Source organism: Esox lucius, chromosome 2, assembly GCF_011004845.1.
Source record: "Esox lucius isolate fEsoLuc1 chromosome 2, fEsoLuc1.pri, whole genome shotgun sequence".
NCBI classification, from domain to species: domain Eukaryota; kingdom Metazoa; phylum Chordata; class Actinopteri; order Esociformes; family Esocidae; genus Esox; species Esox lucius.
The window spans coordinates 35908422-35926927 of record NC_047570.1 but is presented as its reverse complement, the minus strand read 5'-3'; the positions used below and the strand labels follow the sequence as shown (position 1 = coordinate 35926927).

The following is an 18506-nucleotide window of genomic DNA, read 5'->3' as shown; positions in this document are numbered from 1 at the left end:
TCGGGATTAAAGTGTAGGGATTAGGGTGTAGGGGTTAGGTTGTAGGGTTCAGGGGTTAGGATGCAGGGGTTAGGGTGTAGGTTTCAGTGTAGGGATTAGGGTGTAGGGTGTAACCTGTAGCCAGTGCAGCTGGGCCCGAAGACTCCTCTGGTGAGGTGACTGTTTGAACTCCACCTGAATACCAGACAGGAAGTTCCTTCTGATATGACATGAAAAAGGCTGACGCATAACCATGGGAACCTTTCCAAAGTTCACCTAGGAAAAAAAAATAATATTGAAGTAAGATTCCTGCCCTTTCCTGCTCGTCCAATAAGACACTTCAATTATAGATTGAAGTCTCTATTATCAATCAATCAATCAAATTTATTTATAAAGCCCTTTTTACAACAGCAGTTGTCACAACATGCTTTACAGAGACACCCGGCCTTAAACCCCAAGGAGCAAACAACAGTAGTGTTGAATTTCAGTGGCCAGGAAAAACTCCCTAAGAAGGTCGAATTTTAGGAAGAAACCTAGAGAGGACCCAGGCTCAGAGGGGTGACCAGTCCTCTTCTGGCTGTGCCGGGTGAGATATTAAGAGTCCAATTGGAATAATAAATAAATTTATCTGGGCTAAATCCAGAGTCTATCTGATTTTAGACTAGGTCAGAAGTATGACCAGGTGGACAAAGACAGGGAAAGCAACGGGCCCCCCAAACCAGGTAATCTGCAGGTGTGGACCTATTATCTGATGTATTTAGGTTAGGGTCAAAGGTCAGAATGTTGTCCTCACCTCTATGTTGTTCTCTAGTCTGACCCAGCCAGGCTCCGGAGTTCCTCCAGTCAGGTGTTTCTGGTAGGCCTTCTCCAACAGCCTGATGTTCCTCTGCTTAAAGGACTTCCAGCGGTTCTTAGGCCTCATCTCCCAAACCACGCCGGAACTGGAAGAGCAGCCAGACATTCACACCAGCCACCCGTACATCAAAAGTAACGGACAGATGAAACACTCTGAGGGGTTGTGCAAATACATCTGTGTGTGTGTGTGTGTGTGTGTGTGTATATGTGGTTATGTGTCTGAATGTGTGTACGTGTGTGGTTATATGTGTGTAAGTTTGTGGTTATGTGTGTGGTTATATATGTGTGGTTATATGTGTGTTTGTGTATTTGTGGTTGTGTGTGTGTGTGTGTGTGTGGTTATATATGCGTGTGTGTGTGCATGGTTAGGTGTGCATAATGTTGCACGACGTTGTGTTACCTGGTGATGCCAACGTAGGCGATCTCTTGGCGGTTGTCGTTGTTGATAAGTGACAAGCCCAGGTTCTGGAGGGACACATTCACTTCCTGTTGGAACTGCTCGAGCTCTTCCGCCTGCCGTGCCTTGGTAACCACGGCAACATCCTCGGTGAAAAGCAGCACCCGCTGTCGTCCATCCAGGAAGGACACCCAGTGGACTTCAGACAGTCCATCATATGCAAACTGACCACACTCATCCTGTAGAAGGAGACAGACAGGGACAAAGACAGACAGACAGGGACAAAGACAGACAGACAGGGACAAAGACAGACAGACAGACATGGACACAGAAAGCAAAAAAAAAAACAGAGAGAAAGAGAGAGACAGTTAGCGAAACACAACATCATCAATATGTCATGACTTGGTCATTTTAGCGACATGAAACTAGAATTACTTTTCCCTTTGACCCACCTTGACCAGGTCCAGCTCCCCACTGCTGTGCTCCTGACAGTTCCAGCTGAGTCTGCGGACACCTGCGGGATTGTCCCAGGCAAACCTCTGAGCCTCTCCTGGCTTCAGCTCTCTGGACTCCGTACATCCACTGGGGATGGAACAACCCGGAACAACCCAAAACACGGAAGACAAACCAGCACGCCGCAATGTGAGTAAAAGTGGCCGGGAAAACGCTGTGTTACTTGAACATCCCGGTAAGGGGACAGCTAACGGAGCCTTGATTCATAAGCCACTTGTATAACTCCAATAGAAAGACAAGTGGAGGCCTCGACCAGGGATGCCCTACCTCTGCCTGAAGGTGACAGTCAGCCAGGGGGTGTGGTTGACTATGAGGGCAGGGGCCGCTCCCTCGTAGTAGTCAGTGAAGCTGATCACAGTTGAGTGGTCCGAGATATTCACGTCCACGATCACACCGCCATACTACGGGACAAGGGCGGAAAGCATCACCGTTTACAAGAGCAACCGGGGAAGGCTTTGTCCGGCACATCAAGGCCCATGGAGACTAGTCAACCACCGCCAGGTAAATGCAGGTAAAACCAGAGCGTAACCGTAGTACGCGGTGTGTATAGGTCACACAAAGACCGCTGCCTTGTGGTTTGCCATCCAGAACGCCAAGTCGTAATAAAGACAAAAAATTAGACCTGACACTCATCTGCTCGGGATATTACATGGAGGAGACAGACGTGGGCGGGGCCCTGCGATAGACTAGAATCTTGTCCAGAGATAGACGTGGGCGGGGCCCTGCGATAGACTAGCATCCTGTCCAGAGATAGATGTGGGCGGGGCCCTGTGACAGACTAGCATCCTGTCCAGAGATAGATGTGGGCGGGGCCTGTGACAGACTAGCATCCTGCCCAGAGATAGACGTGGGCGGGGCCCTGTGACAGACTAGCATCCTGCCCAGAGATAGACGTGGGCGGGGCCCTGTGACAGACTAGCATCCTATCCAGAGATAGACGTGGGCGTGAGTCCCTGTTGAGTGACAGGCTGCTTACCTTGTCCATACAGAGCAGAGTGCCATTGTCCTGTTTGTTGAAGAAGAAGGACTTGGAGCTGGATTCAGATCCGACAACCCGGACACACAGCTTCCCCGTGGTCTGCTCCGGCCAGAGGGGGAGACACTGACACACACAGGACAGTCAGACACATATGTATGCTCAGACAAAGTCATGACGACCACGATTATGGTCACGTGATAACGCATGCGCGCGCACGCATGCAAGGTCAGCTCAATTACAATAATATGAATATAAACCCGGGTTCTGGGAACCCACCAGGCTTCCGTCTGTTTACCTCTGTGGAGGAGATGTAGTGCCATTTCCCGTTGGCGCTGCCCTCATCCTGGGCCTCGCCCACCTCCAGCTCGTACTGGGACTTGTTGACCAGCGTGAAGAATGGACTCATGGTCACAACCCTCGTCAGGTTGAAACTGCTCATCTGAATACTCACTCCCACCTGCCAAAACACAGACGACCACACGGTACCTCCATGAACCACAGGTCACGGTCCTACGGCACGCTGTGGCTCAACTACAGGACCGTTTGAGCAATCAGACTGGCTCAGATCAGTAAGAGTTGTGAGTCAGCGTCAGGGTGTTTTCTGAGGGCTCTCGGTTCATTCCCGTGTGAATCACTGAATGTGTAAACTGCTAAATTGGAGCTAAATGATTGTTTGGAGAAAGATGATGGGAGTGTTGACAGCACCTTGATTGTGTTGTAGTAGTGCAATGACAGCACTGTGACAGCGCCGTGATTGGTGTCGTGGTAGTGTTGTGACACCACCGTGATGGTGTCGTGGTAGTGTTGTGACACCACCGTGATGGTGTTGTGGTAGTGCTATGACAGCATTGTGACAGCACCGTGATTGGTGTCGTGGTAGTATTGTAACCTTCCAAAAGTCTCACCAAGAAGTCCATGTTGTTGCCAGGGCACCTGACACACCCATAACTTCCCACGGTGTCCAATGAGAAGCCATCAGACCAGGAACTAGTGGATACACAGAGCTGCAGCTGGAAGAAAACCCACACATCCTCCCACTGTTAGCGTACGAAACATGAAGAAGAACAGGCAGAACCAGTAATTCTCACACCTCTCCTACATGAACGCTAGACATTTTATAATGCTGTCGTGTCCCTGAGCTAGCACATCGGATTCAACTAGTCAATGGAGTCGACCAGGGACGTATCAGAACACAGAGCAAGGGGAGATGTTTAAGACCCACTGTCATGTCACTCACCTTGTTCTTGCTGAAGATGTTCTTCTTCTTGAAGGAGAAGAGGACGACGTCCCTGAAGTCCGAGGCGTGTTTCACCAACACTTCTTCCGCTCGGTACTGCAGGACCCTGGACGTCTTGTTGATGATCCAGTAGGGGCTGAACACGGACAGCGTCAGGCGGCCAGGTGGCCGTTCTACGTGCACGCTCACATCCACGGTAAGCGATTCGTCCGTGTCGCACGTGAAGTTGACAGGGAAGAACTCGGCCATGTCCTGGGATATGAGGATTCGTCCGCACCAGTTACGGCCCTGGTACTTGACCAGGGCCAACTCCATGACCTCACCTCTGATACGAGCGTTGAGTATGTCCGACGTGTTGCCTTCCTGCAGTTCGTGGAACTCGGCAGAACCCTGGGGAGAAAGGCGGACGGACAGATCAATGGATTAGAGCAGCCTTTCTTCTTAAGCTTAAGACCACTCCCCGACCCAAGCTCAAATTTATTAAGTTTTGAAGCTGGCAGAGCTTGATTGTTTTTCTTTAAGTTAAATCTCTAGCCTTGATCTTGCTACAGTAAGCGCATGTGCTTTCTTCTCTTAGGTACTGGGACGGATCAATTGTTAGGCACTTTGACAAAGTTGGATTTGCTGATCAATGTAGCCTTAAGCCTTGTGACCGTCTCAGCACGTTTATTACCTCCAGTAGATATCTGATGGTGTAAGGCAGGAGGTTCCTCAGTGTTGCGGTGGGGTGAAGGTGGATGACGTAAGCCGGGTCCCAGTCTTCTTCTCCCTGGCTGGAGATAAACGCCAGCTGGTCGGGAGTGGCTAGAGTAGCCACCTGAAGAGGCAGGAAGCTACTGTCGGCTGACGGACACTGGAGGAGGGACCTCACCTCAGAGCTGACGTGGACCTGCTCCTTCCAGGCAACACAGGTGGACGAGGGACCGTACTGGCCGTCTAGACGACCCACTGGCTGGAGGAACAGCTGACATCTGGAGGGTGGAGACAGAAATACACAACGGATATTTTGAAACGTTCAATGAAACGCAGAGGAGATACTTTAGGAACCTGACGCATGCAATTCATTTTAGTTCCATGTAGCCCTCACAGCTGATAGCTACTTCATTAAGGTGGACTACAAAAACTAGTTGTGAGCCTGTCCCATGTCATTATCTTAAGATATGTGCACTAACTGTAAGTCAATACTGACAGGACAGAGACAGCAGAGTAGTGGACTGGAGACAAGGTTGGGAGATGGGAGTCTGAATACAATCCACATTGCAATTGGTTCACATCCATTCAATATGTTTGTGGTGCTAGTCTCTCAAAAGTGGAGCTGAATAAAGGATGTAGACAATGAACAGATGGATACTTGCCCAGCTAAGCAGACATCACCTACTCCTCATTTCCTGTTTTGATTTGCATCTCATAAATACTCTCTTTTGTCCATCTGCTGGGATCACAGGTCTTTCAGAAATATAGCCGTCCATTCATGTGATAAGTAGCTAATATAATTATGTAAAATTGTCCCTCTATTTTGCAGCTCACGAGCACAAACACTCGATGAAGTATCTCTCGGTTCCTCTGGTAAGAGGAGCCAAAATAAGAAAGGTGATTAAAGGAGTTTCTAGAACACTCCTTGGTGGAATCATCTCATACGCATCAACCACACATTTCCTGCTTTTCAAAGGAAGCAATCTTACCAGGAAAAAAGAGAAAACTAATAAAAAAGAGAAACTCATATGACCTAATAAGATGAGTGAATTCATAATTTTTTAGAACAGTTGTAAATTTGTTATATCACTGTAAACAGCAGTCCCTCAAAACGTTTCTGTAGAATCAAGTTAACAGTTTTCACCATGTGCATCACCTGTATGAGTCCAGGGGTACGTGAAACTCCTTCTCAGGCTCTGCTATTCCTACATTCACCAAACCTTTGGAGGTAGGGCAGTACTTCAGGATGGCAAATGGCAGAGAGAAATGGTTTTGGATCTGTCATACAAAAAAAAAAAAAAAACACATTGAAAAAACAATACAGTCAGAATAACATAAATCCTTTAACTAATCCTGTTAAGAATAAAAAAAAAATGTTTTTAAACCGTAACCTGTAAAGTCTCGGTGGCTTTAGATGCTCCTTGATTTTGAAAATAAAAGTTTTGCAACACCGATATCCCCTCGGGTTAAATAGACTAAAATAAAATATGTTATACGAATATGGTTCTGTTAAATGTCTACCTGTAACGGAGAGCGCACTGTGATGACTTTGTTTCCCTCTGAGGCATCGATCTGCAGGAGCACAGACACAATCTCCGGTAAACTTGGGCTCCTCATGTTATACAAGCGTCGGCCAGGTTTGTCCACCGCAATGTTGGAGATCTCACGGAAACCCTCAGGAGCTGTGGATACAGTGAACACTGTCTTAACGCACCTACTGGACACGGATTCATAGGCAAAATAACACACCTATCCAGAGAGGTTAACGGGAGCAATCAGGTTGAAGAGCCTTGCTTCAGGGACAAAAACAGATTTACCACCTTGTTTGCTTTCAGATTGGAACCAGCAGCCTTTCGGTTAAATGCCAAATGTCCTTTCGCGATGCCATCTCTGGCCACTCAGAAACCAGGACCAGTATGCTCTACTGACCGATGCTGAGGTTGAAGAAGCAGCTCTCCTGGCGCTGCAGGGCGGACAGTTTCCCCCGTGCCGGGCGGTCGAACGCGCCTTCGAACATGTCCACACTTTGCCCGGCGGCCACCTCATGGGTCTTGCCCGGACCAGGGGACGCCATGACACGCAGGTTGGCACTGTGCTGCACAACCAGGGGGATTCCCAGCGCGTTCCGGACGGTGAACGGGGCCTTCTCCTTCAGACTATGGTCAAAGGTCGAGGCGGTGCCCTCTGAGAATGCCTGAACAACAATTGTGAACTGAGGTGCCATTCTTTACAGCGTTTAATAGGAACTAGCTTATTATAATCCCAGGAATAGGCAGCGAAACAATGACACATTAAACCTCACAATGGCCAGTCTCTAGGCTTGACATAATCAAAACATTCATCTTTATTGTCACTGAACAAGTACAGTACAACGAAAACAAAAGCCATTGCGTAACCGAAAGACTAGCACATTGCTCTGAGTAAACAAGGAACTCCTGTTGGATTTATCAGACCGAAGCAATCACAGGCAGACTGAACGGGCTACCGTTTACCTGAACAAATCCAGTCTGTCGATATTGACATAAATAATGTGTCTACTGTTTACTGTTCCAGTGTGTGTGTGTGTACCTTGGCTAGGTTGTTGAATACATTGAGACAGCACTTGGAGATGGTAATATTCATAGTGTCTTTGGAGCAGATGTTGATGGCGGTGCGTGCCTCGGGGACCACTGTGAAGTCGTCGCCAGGTACCGGGCTTTTATCCTGCACAGGGTGGGTCTTCATCTACAGGAGAACATCCCAGTTCAACATCCATTAAAATCACACTACTAATACATGATACGCAAACCCTGTTTCTGACCACCTGTCAACAAAATTTCCGGACTCTCTGTGGTCACTAAAGATCCCATGGCACCTTATCATCCCTAGGATACCACCACATAATCATCCCTAGGATACCACCACATAATCATCCCTAGGATACCACCACCTTATCATCCCTAGGATACCACCACCTTATCATCCCTAGGATACCACCACCTAATCATCCCTAGGATACCACCACCTAATCATCCCTAGGATACCACCACCTAATCATCCCTAGGATACCACCACCTAATCATCCCTAGGACAACACCACCTTATCATCCCTAGGATACCACCACCTAATCGCCCCTAGGACAATACCATCAACGCTCATTATTCCCCTCTCCTCCTACTTGCATTTACAAACAAATTGTTGTAAAAAAACAAAATCTCCATGTATAGTCGCAAAGGACTACAGGTGCTAGATGGGTGCAGTCCCTGATGAATGTTAAGGAGGTACGGCTGAGTGGGGGAAGAGAAACCTGTAGTTTGAGGTTCCATCTGCGCGTGCCGTCCTCCACCCTCTCCACCAGCGGCTCCCAGACCGCATGTGTCTCGTTGAAGTAGTTCACCTGTTAACAGGCAAACACACTGTCACTTGAACGGACACATTAAAATGTTCATGCATTTTCACTGAGCGTTCCACCTGAACTATGTCAATTAATTCTGAATAAAACTGAAGCAGGTCTGACTAGGGATGCAAAAGGACACCCAAACAAGGTTGATAAAATGATCAGATGTCCATTCTAGGGGCACCCGTTTCTTTCACTAGCCTACACCTGTCAATCAAACAAAGCCACGCTGAAAGGAAAGGTAACGCTCGCCGGCTGTTACCTCCAGGGTCATGTCAGCGGACAGGCACAGAAGGGAGGACCAGTTCTTGGCCGTCCCGGAGAGGGAGCTCTCCGCCAGGAGCAGAGGGACCGTCCTGTGACCCAGACCGGACTCCAGGGTGAGCTGAACCACCTTCACGTCCACGTTGAAACTCTCCCCAACATTGCGTCCGTCCTGGTCAGTGAAACTCTCCGTCACCTGGAGAAATGGCCAGGGATGAGGAGCTACAGCTACAGAACAGCCACATGGATTTCCATTGTGTCACATAAAATGAGGAGGCAGCTTCGTTTGGTTGATGGGTCGCATTAAAATGTGGCAACATGGGAAGAAATATGCCATCCATGAACTTATCGATCAGCAGTACCTCGCTAGCGGAATCCACGCCCAGGAACCAGTAATTACAGGTGTAGATGTTCAGGACGGACCACAGACGACTGATGTCTGTCCCCTCCTTCTCCCCGCCACTGTCTTTGGATTTAGCCGTCATGGCGGCTGTTATGGTCATGACGGTGTTCAGGATAACCGGGGAGATCTGAGGGGGTGACAGTAGACAGACTGACATCAACACCAACGGGGGGGTACCAACGCTGTATGGTTTGTGTGTCCGCAGGATTGGGTCGGTTACCTTTTAAATGTAATCCGTTACAGTTACCTGTCCACATTTGTAATCAGTAACACACATTTTTGATTACTCAAACTGAGTAACGTAATCTTTCGCAGTAACGTAATTACTTTTAGATTACTTTCATATTAAGAGGCTTTGGAAAACAAATAGGAATAGCCTATAATCAACTGAACACCTTTTGCGGGATCAATCAATCTTCAAATCAATCAAAGGATGAATGAATGAACCTTATGGGTTGTGTAGGCTACAGTAACTTTGGAAATGGGTTTCCAAACCAATGCTTTTTACTTCAATTTGATTGGGCTACATCTCTACATTACATGCTAAAGGTCTGTCAGAAATTCAGTCGTTCCAATTAATCCAATAAACCTCAATCTTCAAGAATCTGACTTTTAATCTGAACGTAACCCAAAATCGAATGATGCTTAAGACTGTTCTGTTATTTGTGTTTTATTCGTGTTTTTAATTGCTTCAAAACATTGTTGAAAAATGAATGGCAATTACTACAAAAGGGCATTGACATTGTTGTATATAAACATCAAGATATCCGTAGCTTTTCGCACATAAACAAAATCTGCAGTGGTCTGATGATTTCCTCAACAACCAACATTGTCAAAGTGTTGCAGTAACCCCAGATACGCGAATGCACATTCGCAATCGTGAACACCCGCATATAAATATGATTTACCCATGCGAACGTAACCTGGGATTATTATGGCCACCAGTGATGGATTTTCAAAACGCAAATGAAAGAAATAAATTGTGATTATAAACCTGCACTCTTATCTTAAAGTAAATGAAGTCAGCAGCCAATGATAACCAATGAACACAATTTTCAGGGAGGCAAAGCAAGCAGAATCACATGGCCTACCTGTATGGATGGAGTTGATGTGGCCGCGTCAAATGCAAATAATCATCCTTTGGCAGGGTGCTTCCCAACACACATTTTCTCCTCAAATGTCCATGAAGGCAGCGCCATGTTACAGCTATCTAACAAATAGTTGCCTAATGTATTAAACAATTCCTGTAAAGGTTATTCGGTGCAACTCGTCCTGGCTGTGTTGTTCTTTGTATTTGACAAATAAACCTTGAAACTTGAAAAATATATAACCCCAGGTAGGCCTATTGCCTATCATTGTTCTGGGAATTATGCGTCCAGTAGATAACTAAATAACATTTTGTATGACTCGGCTAATATTATCGAAGATATACTCTGTTTTTACCAGCCATCCAAGCAACCAAACCCGGAGACATTTTAACTAGCGCTTCCTCTGTCACTGAACTGGTTATGCACCTCCACCTTCGCGCATGATGATCACACACACAGCTGAGGCGCGCAATTCATATTTTGGTTCAAATAACGATGTGTTGGTGTGTTTGGGTTGTGTGTCATGCGTGCATGTGTTTGTGTTGAGTGTGATGTGTGTTTGCGTGTGTATGGTTGTTTTTGTCGAGGGTGACATTGAGGACATCTTAATAAAGGTTTAAGTCAGCAGTTGTTGACGATAATCCTGATCTCAGTGAGAATCAGTTCGTGGCTATGTAATAGGTTGCCTCTAAACAGGCTCAGAAATGTATCACACTGACACCTAGCCATAACTAAACTAATCACACCGACTCACTGCCATAACTAAACTAATCACACCGACTCACTGCCATAACTAAACTAATCACATTGACTCACTGCCATAACTAAACTAATCACATTGACTCACTGCCATAACTAAACTAATCACACTGATTCACTGCCATAACTAAACTAATTACACTGACTCACTGCCATAACTAAACTAATCACATTGACTCACTGCCATAACTAATCACACAGACTCACTGCCATAACTAAACTAATCACACTGACTCACTGCCATAACTAATCACACTGACTCACTGCCATGACTAAACTAATCACACTGAGTCACTGCCATAACTAAACTAATTACACTGACTCACTGCCATAACTAAACTAATCACATTGACTCACTGCCATAACTTATCACACTGACTCACTGCCATAACTAAACTAATCACACTGACTCACTGCCATAACTAAACTAATCACATTGACTCACTGCCATAACTAATCACAGTGACTCACTGCCATAACTAATCACAGTGACTCACTGCCATAACTAATCACACCAACGTACTGCCATAACTAATCACACTGACTCACTGCTAGGTTGTTAGGGGAGATTAAACCTACTTTGATAATGACTTCCTCTACAGTCACAGAGCCGCTCATCGGTTGGTTGGACTGAGTTTTGGTTTCCAGGACAACAGAGCATGGCCGTAGTACCTGAAGAACAATTAGAAAAGCATTAGGGAGTGAAAAATGTCCACGGTAGCTTACTTGGTAAAAATGGCACTTGCAACGGCAGGGTTGCAGGTTTGATTCCAATGAGCGGCCAGTATAAAGAAATATATAAAAATGTATGCTGTCAGACTGGATAAGAGCATCTGCTTGAAGGCAAAATCTGAAAAGGTTAATTAAATTCACAATATCTGAATTTTGCCGGTAAAATATACATAAAAACTTAATATGAAATAGTTGTCTTGTGCTGACACCATTACATACAGAGGTGAAGGTCCACACTGACCTGAAAAGGCATTCAATGCTTCAATCAAATTACAGTTTAAATATATCTTACATTTTAGCTATTTAGCAGAGCAAGGCCTAGCTCAAAGCTCTAATGACCAGGCAATAATTCCGCCTTCTCACCGTGGTGACTGCCTGGCTCCCCTTGGTCCTGATGAAGGGACAGGCCAGAACTTTGAGCTCTCTGAGGTTGGCCCTCATGCTCTGGCCCCCAGGGGCCCCCGGGCCGACCTCTGGATCCAGGGTCAGACTGAAGTCACACTGGAAGGAGGCCACCAGGGCAGGGGCGTCCGCCTTCATCAGACTGGCCACGAACACCACCTCTGGGTCCACGATCACCGCACGCAGCTTGGTTCTGGGGCCGGAGGCTAATCGGGAGCAGGACACAGAGGACATTCACCTGAAACACCACCTCACAAAGCCGTGTCTTTGGAGGTTTGTGCCGAGACACAGAGGGGAACGATTTCCACAAGTACTCATCACAGACAAGAACATATACACTCACCTAAAGGATTATTCGGAACACCATACTAATACTGTGTTTGACCCCCTTTTGCCTTCACAACTGCCTTAATTCTATGTGGCATTGATTCAACAAGGTGCTGAAAGCATTGTTTAGAAATGTTGGCCCATATTAATAGGATAGCATCTTGCAGTTGATGGAGATTTGTGGGATGCACATCCAGGGCACGAAGCTCCCGTTCCACCACATCCCAAAGATGCTCTATTGGGTTGAGATCTGGTGACTGTGGGGGCCATTTCAGTACAGTGAACTCATTGTCATGTTCAAGAAACCAATTTGAAATCATTCGATCTTTGTGACATGGTGCATTATCCTGCTGGAAGTAGCCATCAGAGGATGGGTACATGGTGGTCATAAAGGGATGGACATGGTCAGAAACAATGCTCAGGTAGGCCGTGGCATTTAAACAATGCCCAATTGGCACTAAGGGGCCTAAGGTGTGCCAAGAAAACATCCCCCACACCATTACACCACCACCACCAGCCTGCACAGTGGTAACAAGGCATGATGGATCCATGTTCTCATTCTGTTTACGCCAAATTCTGACTCTACCATCTGAATGTCTCAACAGAAATCGAGACTCATCAGACCAGGCAACATTCTTCCAGTCTTCAACTGTCCAATTTTGTTGAGCTCGTGCAAATTGTAGCCTATTTTTCCTATTTGTAGTGGAGATGATCAATGATTGGTTGATTAGATAATTGCATTAATGAGAAATTGAACAGGTGTTCCTAATAATCCTTTAGGTGAGTGTATTTCTATAAACAAGAAGGATGAATGTTGTTGCCCGGGGTCTCCCACGTGACAGGATGTGATTAATGACATTGATACAATAACTATCAATATAGGTGACGATAACTGACTTTTTCGTCAAGTGAAAAGATTAGAGAATCATGGAAACCGATCCTCTTTTACTGCGCAAGTAGTTGTGATCTACTGTGTAGTATGCATGCTTCGAAAATCCACCAGAAATAGTCGCAATATAATCGTAAACAGTTTTATTTTAGGCTTACTATAACATAACTAGTGAAGGTTGTAGCCAGTGAAGTTTTTGTCTATCATGAACAAATCCTAATGCATCATTTGTTTTGACCAGAACACAGGTCCATTGTATGGCAGTCTAGCCACTATGCTATTTAACACGTAGTCAGATAGTCAGTCAGTGACCCACTTAGTAAGAGACCTTCGCTCTTCTTGGCCGGCTCCGCTTACGCAGTCCGGCAAAAAAAGAAGAGGACAAAGTAGCCATCGCGAGCCACTCCAACATCAGGGACACTCCCTTTGACCATGGCAATTGTCCTTCAAGGTGAGCACTACTCACCTGTCACGAGGTTAGGGTTTGCTCTATCCCTGGGCTCTGCCAGCTGCTTCAGGGGCAGCTGGCTGGTCTTCGCCAGGTCTGGCATGGTGTTAGTGGGCACGGCCTGGCCAGGGCTCTGTGGCAGCGCCTGGATGAAGAAGTCCGCCACGGCCTCGAGGAACTCCACACTGGCACAGAGATAAAGCTTCTGTAGCACCGCCACCACCTGGCGCTCGCTGGCACTCTGCTTGAATGACACGTCGATCATGGCCTCCTTGCTCTCCTCGTCACGCTTTCCAACCATCCTGAGGGCGAGAGAACGGAGGACGGGATGTATCTCAGCCAAACACCTGTCCATTAATCACCGCTCATTACAAAAAACAAAGCAAAAATACTGTTTGATCAAGGTCAACCAATGTGTTTGTTTTGTTTACTATGAAGAGATATTTAACAGTTCCCTGGTGCAAAAGAGACTTGGATAAGGCAGTAGCGGCTTGCATCTCACCGCGACGTGACTCTAGGTGTGCCGGTCCTCATGTCGTCCAGGGTGCAAGTCGTCAGGATGGTGGTGACCTCCATCGCCCCACTGTTGAACATCTTCCCTGAAGCCTTCATCTGGTGCAGGGTAAACTCCCCCAGACACAGCCTCTCCTGGTGCTGAGAAACTGGTGCTGGCATCTGGACCGGGAAACAGAGTCACATGCAGGGAAGACACATTCATTTAATCCAAGTGAGAGAACATTTCGAGGTTTGTGAAATGGTTACGACTGCCAAATAATTCTAAAATAATGAAGAGATACCACAGCATATTCCAAAATACCACTTTATTAAAAAATAACCACATTAAAGATCTAAGTCTATAACAGAATGAATTAATGAAGCTTCTATTGAGAGATATTAAATAGGAAACCATTCTAAAAAAAAATTACATATTCAGAATGGTGTCAAAATCATTCCGCATTTGCAGAAACGATGGACCAATGAGGATGGAACTTCTAATGAGACAACAACATTTTAATCAGAAAACCACTAAGTTGATATGAAAACCAATACACTTATCACTACATTAATAACGAGAGAAAACACGATCTGAGTCGACAGTAAATTACCGCATCTACTTCCATAGGATGTAAAATAAGATTGTAGATAGTGACGTGGCTCATTCATATACGGTAACTATAGGAACGCTTTAAGTGGTGTTACTGCATAAAAAACCTACACACCTGCTCAGGGTCATTGCTGTACAGCACCAACCCCAGGGACTCAATGTTGAAGTTGAACTTCATGGTTTCCAAAGGCTCCTCATACAGATTTTCACCTGGAATCTCAGCCACCTTCCCAGTGCCATCTGGTATGACGGGGAGATAACGCAACTGTTCAGAAGGTATCATAGGACCCACGAGGTCAGGACTCCCAAGGGTCCTCAGAAAATAGAGTGAGTCACAAACACACGCACGCACGCACTCACCCCTTCCTCTACACCAGTGTTTCTCAACCCTGCTCCTGGACACCCCCCCTGCCCTGCATGTGACAGAGCAGGGAGAGATCTAAAACATGCAGGGCAAGGGGGCGCCCAGGAGCAGGGTTGAGAAACACTGCTCTACACACAAATATACACTCGCAATCTCTGACCTTTCAGGTAGTCTGTTTTGAGTGTCACTGTAGCGCCCTGCCTCAGGGCTGCTGTGTCAGAGCTGGTGTTTTTGTCTGGCAGCAGGCTGCTGGCTTCGCCAATGTTCTCCGTCAGGATCCTCAACAGCACCGTCAAGTCATCCTGACTCAGGGCGACCTGGGAAGCGCGGAGGACAATGGAGATGAAGCCTGGAGACAATCCAAATGTTTGCTAACTCTAATTTTTGCTAATACTAATGTTTGCTAATACTAAACATGCAAATACTTTTTGTGTCGCTAATTACTAGCTAGCCGGTTTAACTAAAAGAGAAGTAAAGGACGGAGCTAATGCTAACGTTGCTTATAACGAGTAACTTATTGAGTCTTCTACACATTTATTTTTACCAAATGTGTCACCCTTCAACTTTGGGATGTTCAATTCATGATTATGGCCTTGCCTCATCGCAACAACGTTCCGTAGGTTCGGCAGAGTTGAGATGTGTCCTCTGATGCACATCCTTCCAAGTTGCTCTGCTTCTTCTCACACTGCTCGCTTAACCAGGAGGTATTTTCCAGCATGTACTTGCTGGAGGAAAGCTCCAGCCTATCACAAGAGGCCTATAAAGACCAGCAAGACAAAGCAATCCTGTCCAACATCGACCCATCCACCAAGGCAGGTGCTGCGACAATTTCAACTAGCCTATTTGGGCACCGATATGCAACAAACAGGTTTCAAACTCCTGGCTGCAATGACGCAGCTGTGTAATGAGGCAGAGTGCACTGCGACATTTGGGGACACCTAATATCTTGAGAAGAAACCTACTGAATGAACATCTTGCTTAAGCTAATGTTGCTTTTCCTAATGCTTATGCTACTCAGCCAAAACTAAAAACAAAATGAAGATCAAGTAACTTTAGCTAACGCTGACATCTCTAACGCTATTGGTGCTAATATCAAGTTAACATCCAAATACAGAGGGTATGTAGTAGCACCTAATGTCACTAATTCACTGACAATCTTTACAAACTTACTGTAAAGTAGGGTAGCATGTACCTTACATTTCATACCAGGCTGCAACCTGGCTTTACTGGTACCAACTTAATTAGAATTGTATCCTCCCTCTTACCTCAGAATCTGAATGTAACTGCACACTTTCACTACCCAGAGAACTCTGACTTCCTTAAACTTCACTGGTTACTGGTCAGAAGTTCTAAACACAAGGCTACTTGCCACCCTCCTCTTCCATAATACAGTCAGCTCACACCTTCATGGGTTTGAGGTCTCCGTCTATCTCTATGGCAGCCATTTTCTGGTACCATGCAGCAGCCAGGTTCCTCTTCACCATCAGAACCAGATTGACTGGCTTCAGCAGCTCGGCTCTGGGCTGAGATGAATTCGGATCCATGTAGAGCCTTTTGGGAAAAACACGGAATCACGTCAGTGTGGGCACTGCAGTAGCAGGGAGTTTCCACCAATAACAACCCTATCACCTAACGCTAATCAGAGGAGCTCCGGACTTAAAGCAGGAGACATCCTGACCTGGAGAGCTTGAGCTGGGTGAGCTGCACGTCCATGTGATCAATGACAGCAGGAAGTGGACAACCATCCACAGGAAGCAGAGAAAAGCTGTTGCCCACGGTGATGAGCCCCAGGTCCACTTCCAGTGCATTGTGGGAGGTGGAGGACTGGGGGATGATGATGAGGGGGGCCTTCAGCCTGATGTCCATGGAGACACGGAAGCTCTTCTGGGCAAAGTCCCTGACGCTGGAGGCTGCCCTCTCTGCCGCCTGGACTGTGGCCGCGCTCACCGCCTCTTTGGCCGTCTGGAAGTTGTTGCTGAAATTCTAATGGCACAGATATGTGGAGAGACAGGGTTATTTCTTTTTTGGGGGGGGTCCATTTTCACATACACAGACTAAGCCAAAATGTGACCGTGAATTTGCTGTTTTCGTGAATTTGCTGTTTTCGTGAATTTGCTGTCACACTCTGCATCAATGCAGATTTCAGTCAAGAGGGTGGTGCAGTAGGGGAGGAAGCCAACAGCAGCAAAGCATAGGAGTGCACCTGCCAGGTTACTGAAATGTAAATGTCCCCATTGTAAAAGGCTCACCAGCAGGGACATGAGGAACTTGTGGAGGTAGACGACCTGGATGCAGCCCACACTGAGCCGGACCTTTCCGTCGGTCTTCGCGGTGTCTGCATAGCCGGCTCCCTCTGTGGCCTTGGGGGTCAGACTCATACTGAAACTGAACACCTCGTCTCCTACGATCGAGATGGCCTGCAAGGTCGAAGTTCAGAGTTCAGACAAGGGAATTCTTTAAACTTCAGCGATGAGAGGAATTCAGCATGCCTGGTAATGTTATCTGCATCGTTGTGATAGAAACTCATTCTTGTGTTTGAACTTGGTGACTCGCCTTTTTGTGGATACTTTTTGGATCAACGTTGGTTATGATGAAATCCCGAAGGCTGGCAGCAAAGTGGGTTTGGGGCCCTTGCATGAGAAGGGACCCATTGAGTCCTGCACAACATAACACCATGTTGAACTGACAATCAAATCTTTAGAAAGAACATGTCATAAAAACAGCCTCTAAGACATAAAGACCACTTTTCTCCACATCTCAAAGTGCCTTTGGCTTTTGCACCACTCTCTAATGTGCATTTATGCACTGCAACCCCATAATATCCCCCTCTGTGTAGTTCTACTATAATATCCCTCTGTGTAGTTCTATTATAATATCCCTCTGTGTAGTTCTATTATAATATCCCTCTGTGTAGTTCTATTATAATATCCCTCTGTGTAGTTCTAGATGGACTGTTCTTGCCACACAGTTCTGTTCTTGCACTGACATTCTCAGTTCCTGTAGGTATGTACACAATGATGACTCTTTGTGTCATGTTTATGAAGGCTCTACGAATGCTACTTAATAATCCCCACCCATGTAATAAATGTCACTGAATAAGCGCTGACACTGTAGTGGTACCTTGTATCTTGATATCAGCCATGTTACAGCTCTGGTCACAGACCAAGACACTGAACGCTCCCAGCTGCATGGTCACCTTCAGGTCGATGACGTCGCTGTCTGACGGAGAACCCAGCGCCGCTGAGAAGGACACAAACAGCAAGTGACATCATCGTTGGATGACCATCAAAGAGTGACACTGAAAGTTGTTGAGGGACGTCCCAATCTACTAGCCAGGCCATTTCCATCGTTGTAAACAGACATTTCCAGGGAACAGCACTCCAGTCGAAACGTCGTCAACACATCCATTCTACATCTATCAAAATCACTGATCGTTTTAGTGTCTGGTGCAAACGCTCCTTCTTGGGACGTAAATGTGTCAAAAACTAAGGAAATTATCATTGATTTTAGGAAGAAATTTCCCCCAATTCTTCCTGGTGTTATTTATGGCCAAGATGCTGAACTTGTTTAACGGTAAAAGTATCAAAAAAGGCCCAGTTGGTCCTTGCTGACCCTTGTCAACCCTGATCAGTGAGTACCGGGCGCTTCCATCTGGTCACCAATATTAATTACCAAGATGCAGGACCAGCAGATTT

At 46.3% G+C, this 18506-nt stretch overlaps 1 protein-coding gene across 5 annotated transcripts in view; it reads right to left on the bottom strand.

Annotated features, from left to right (window-relative positions):
* Positions 1-18506, bottom strand: part of vps13c (vacuolar protein sorting 13 homolog C) — a 94709-nt gene that overhangs the window by 17166 nt on the left and 59037 nt on the right. For all 5 annotated transcript variants that reach the window (XM_020053640.3, XM_020053651.3, XM_020053645.3 and 2 more), the window contains 28 exons: positions 17932-18051; positions 17365-17468; positions 17061-17228; positions 16490-16794; positions 16215-16362; positions 14972-15128; positions 14563-14687; positions 13845-14017; positions 13361-13644; positions 11640-11884; positions 11124-11216; positions 8657-8824; positions 8293-8490; positions 7941-8030; positions 7222-7377; positions 6583-6847; positions 6175-6335; positions 5810-5931; positions 4634-4931; positions 3961-4350; positions 3629-3733; positions 3019-3180; positions 2721-2846; positions 2012-2145; positions 1684-1813; positions 1235-1470; positions 773-920; positions 115-255 (listed from right to left, as the gene is read on the bottom strand). In XM_020053640.3, coding sequence (XP_019909199.3) covers positions 115-255; positions 773-920; positions 1235-1470; positions 1684-1813; positions 2012-2145; positions 2721-2846; positions 3019-3180; positions 3629-3733; positions 3961-4350; positions 4634-4931; positions 5810-5931; positions 6175-6335; positions 6583-6847; positions 7222-7377; positions 7941-8030; positions 8293-8490; positions 8657-8824; positions 11124-11216; positions 11640-11884; positions 13361-13644; positions 13845-14017; positions 14563-14687; positions 14972-15128; positions 16215-16362; positions 16490-16794; positions 17061-17228; positions 17365-17468; positions 17932-18051 — 4952 coding nt within the window. The remainder of the gene's footprint in view (positions 1-114; positions 256-772; positions 921-1234; positions 1471-1683; positions 1814-2011; positions 2146-2720; positions 2847-3018; positions 3181-3628; positions 3734-3960; positions 4351-4633; positions 4932-5809; positions 5932-6174; positions 6336-6582; positions 6848-7221; positions 7378-7940; positions 8031-8292; positions 8491-8656; positions 8825-11123; positions 11217-11639; positions 11885-13360; positions 13645-13844; positions 14018-14562; positions 14688-14971; positions 15129-16214; positions 16363-16489; positions 16795-17060; positions 17229-17364; positions 17469-17931; positions 18052-18506) is intronic.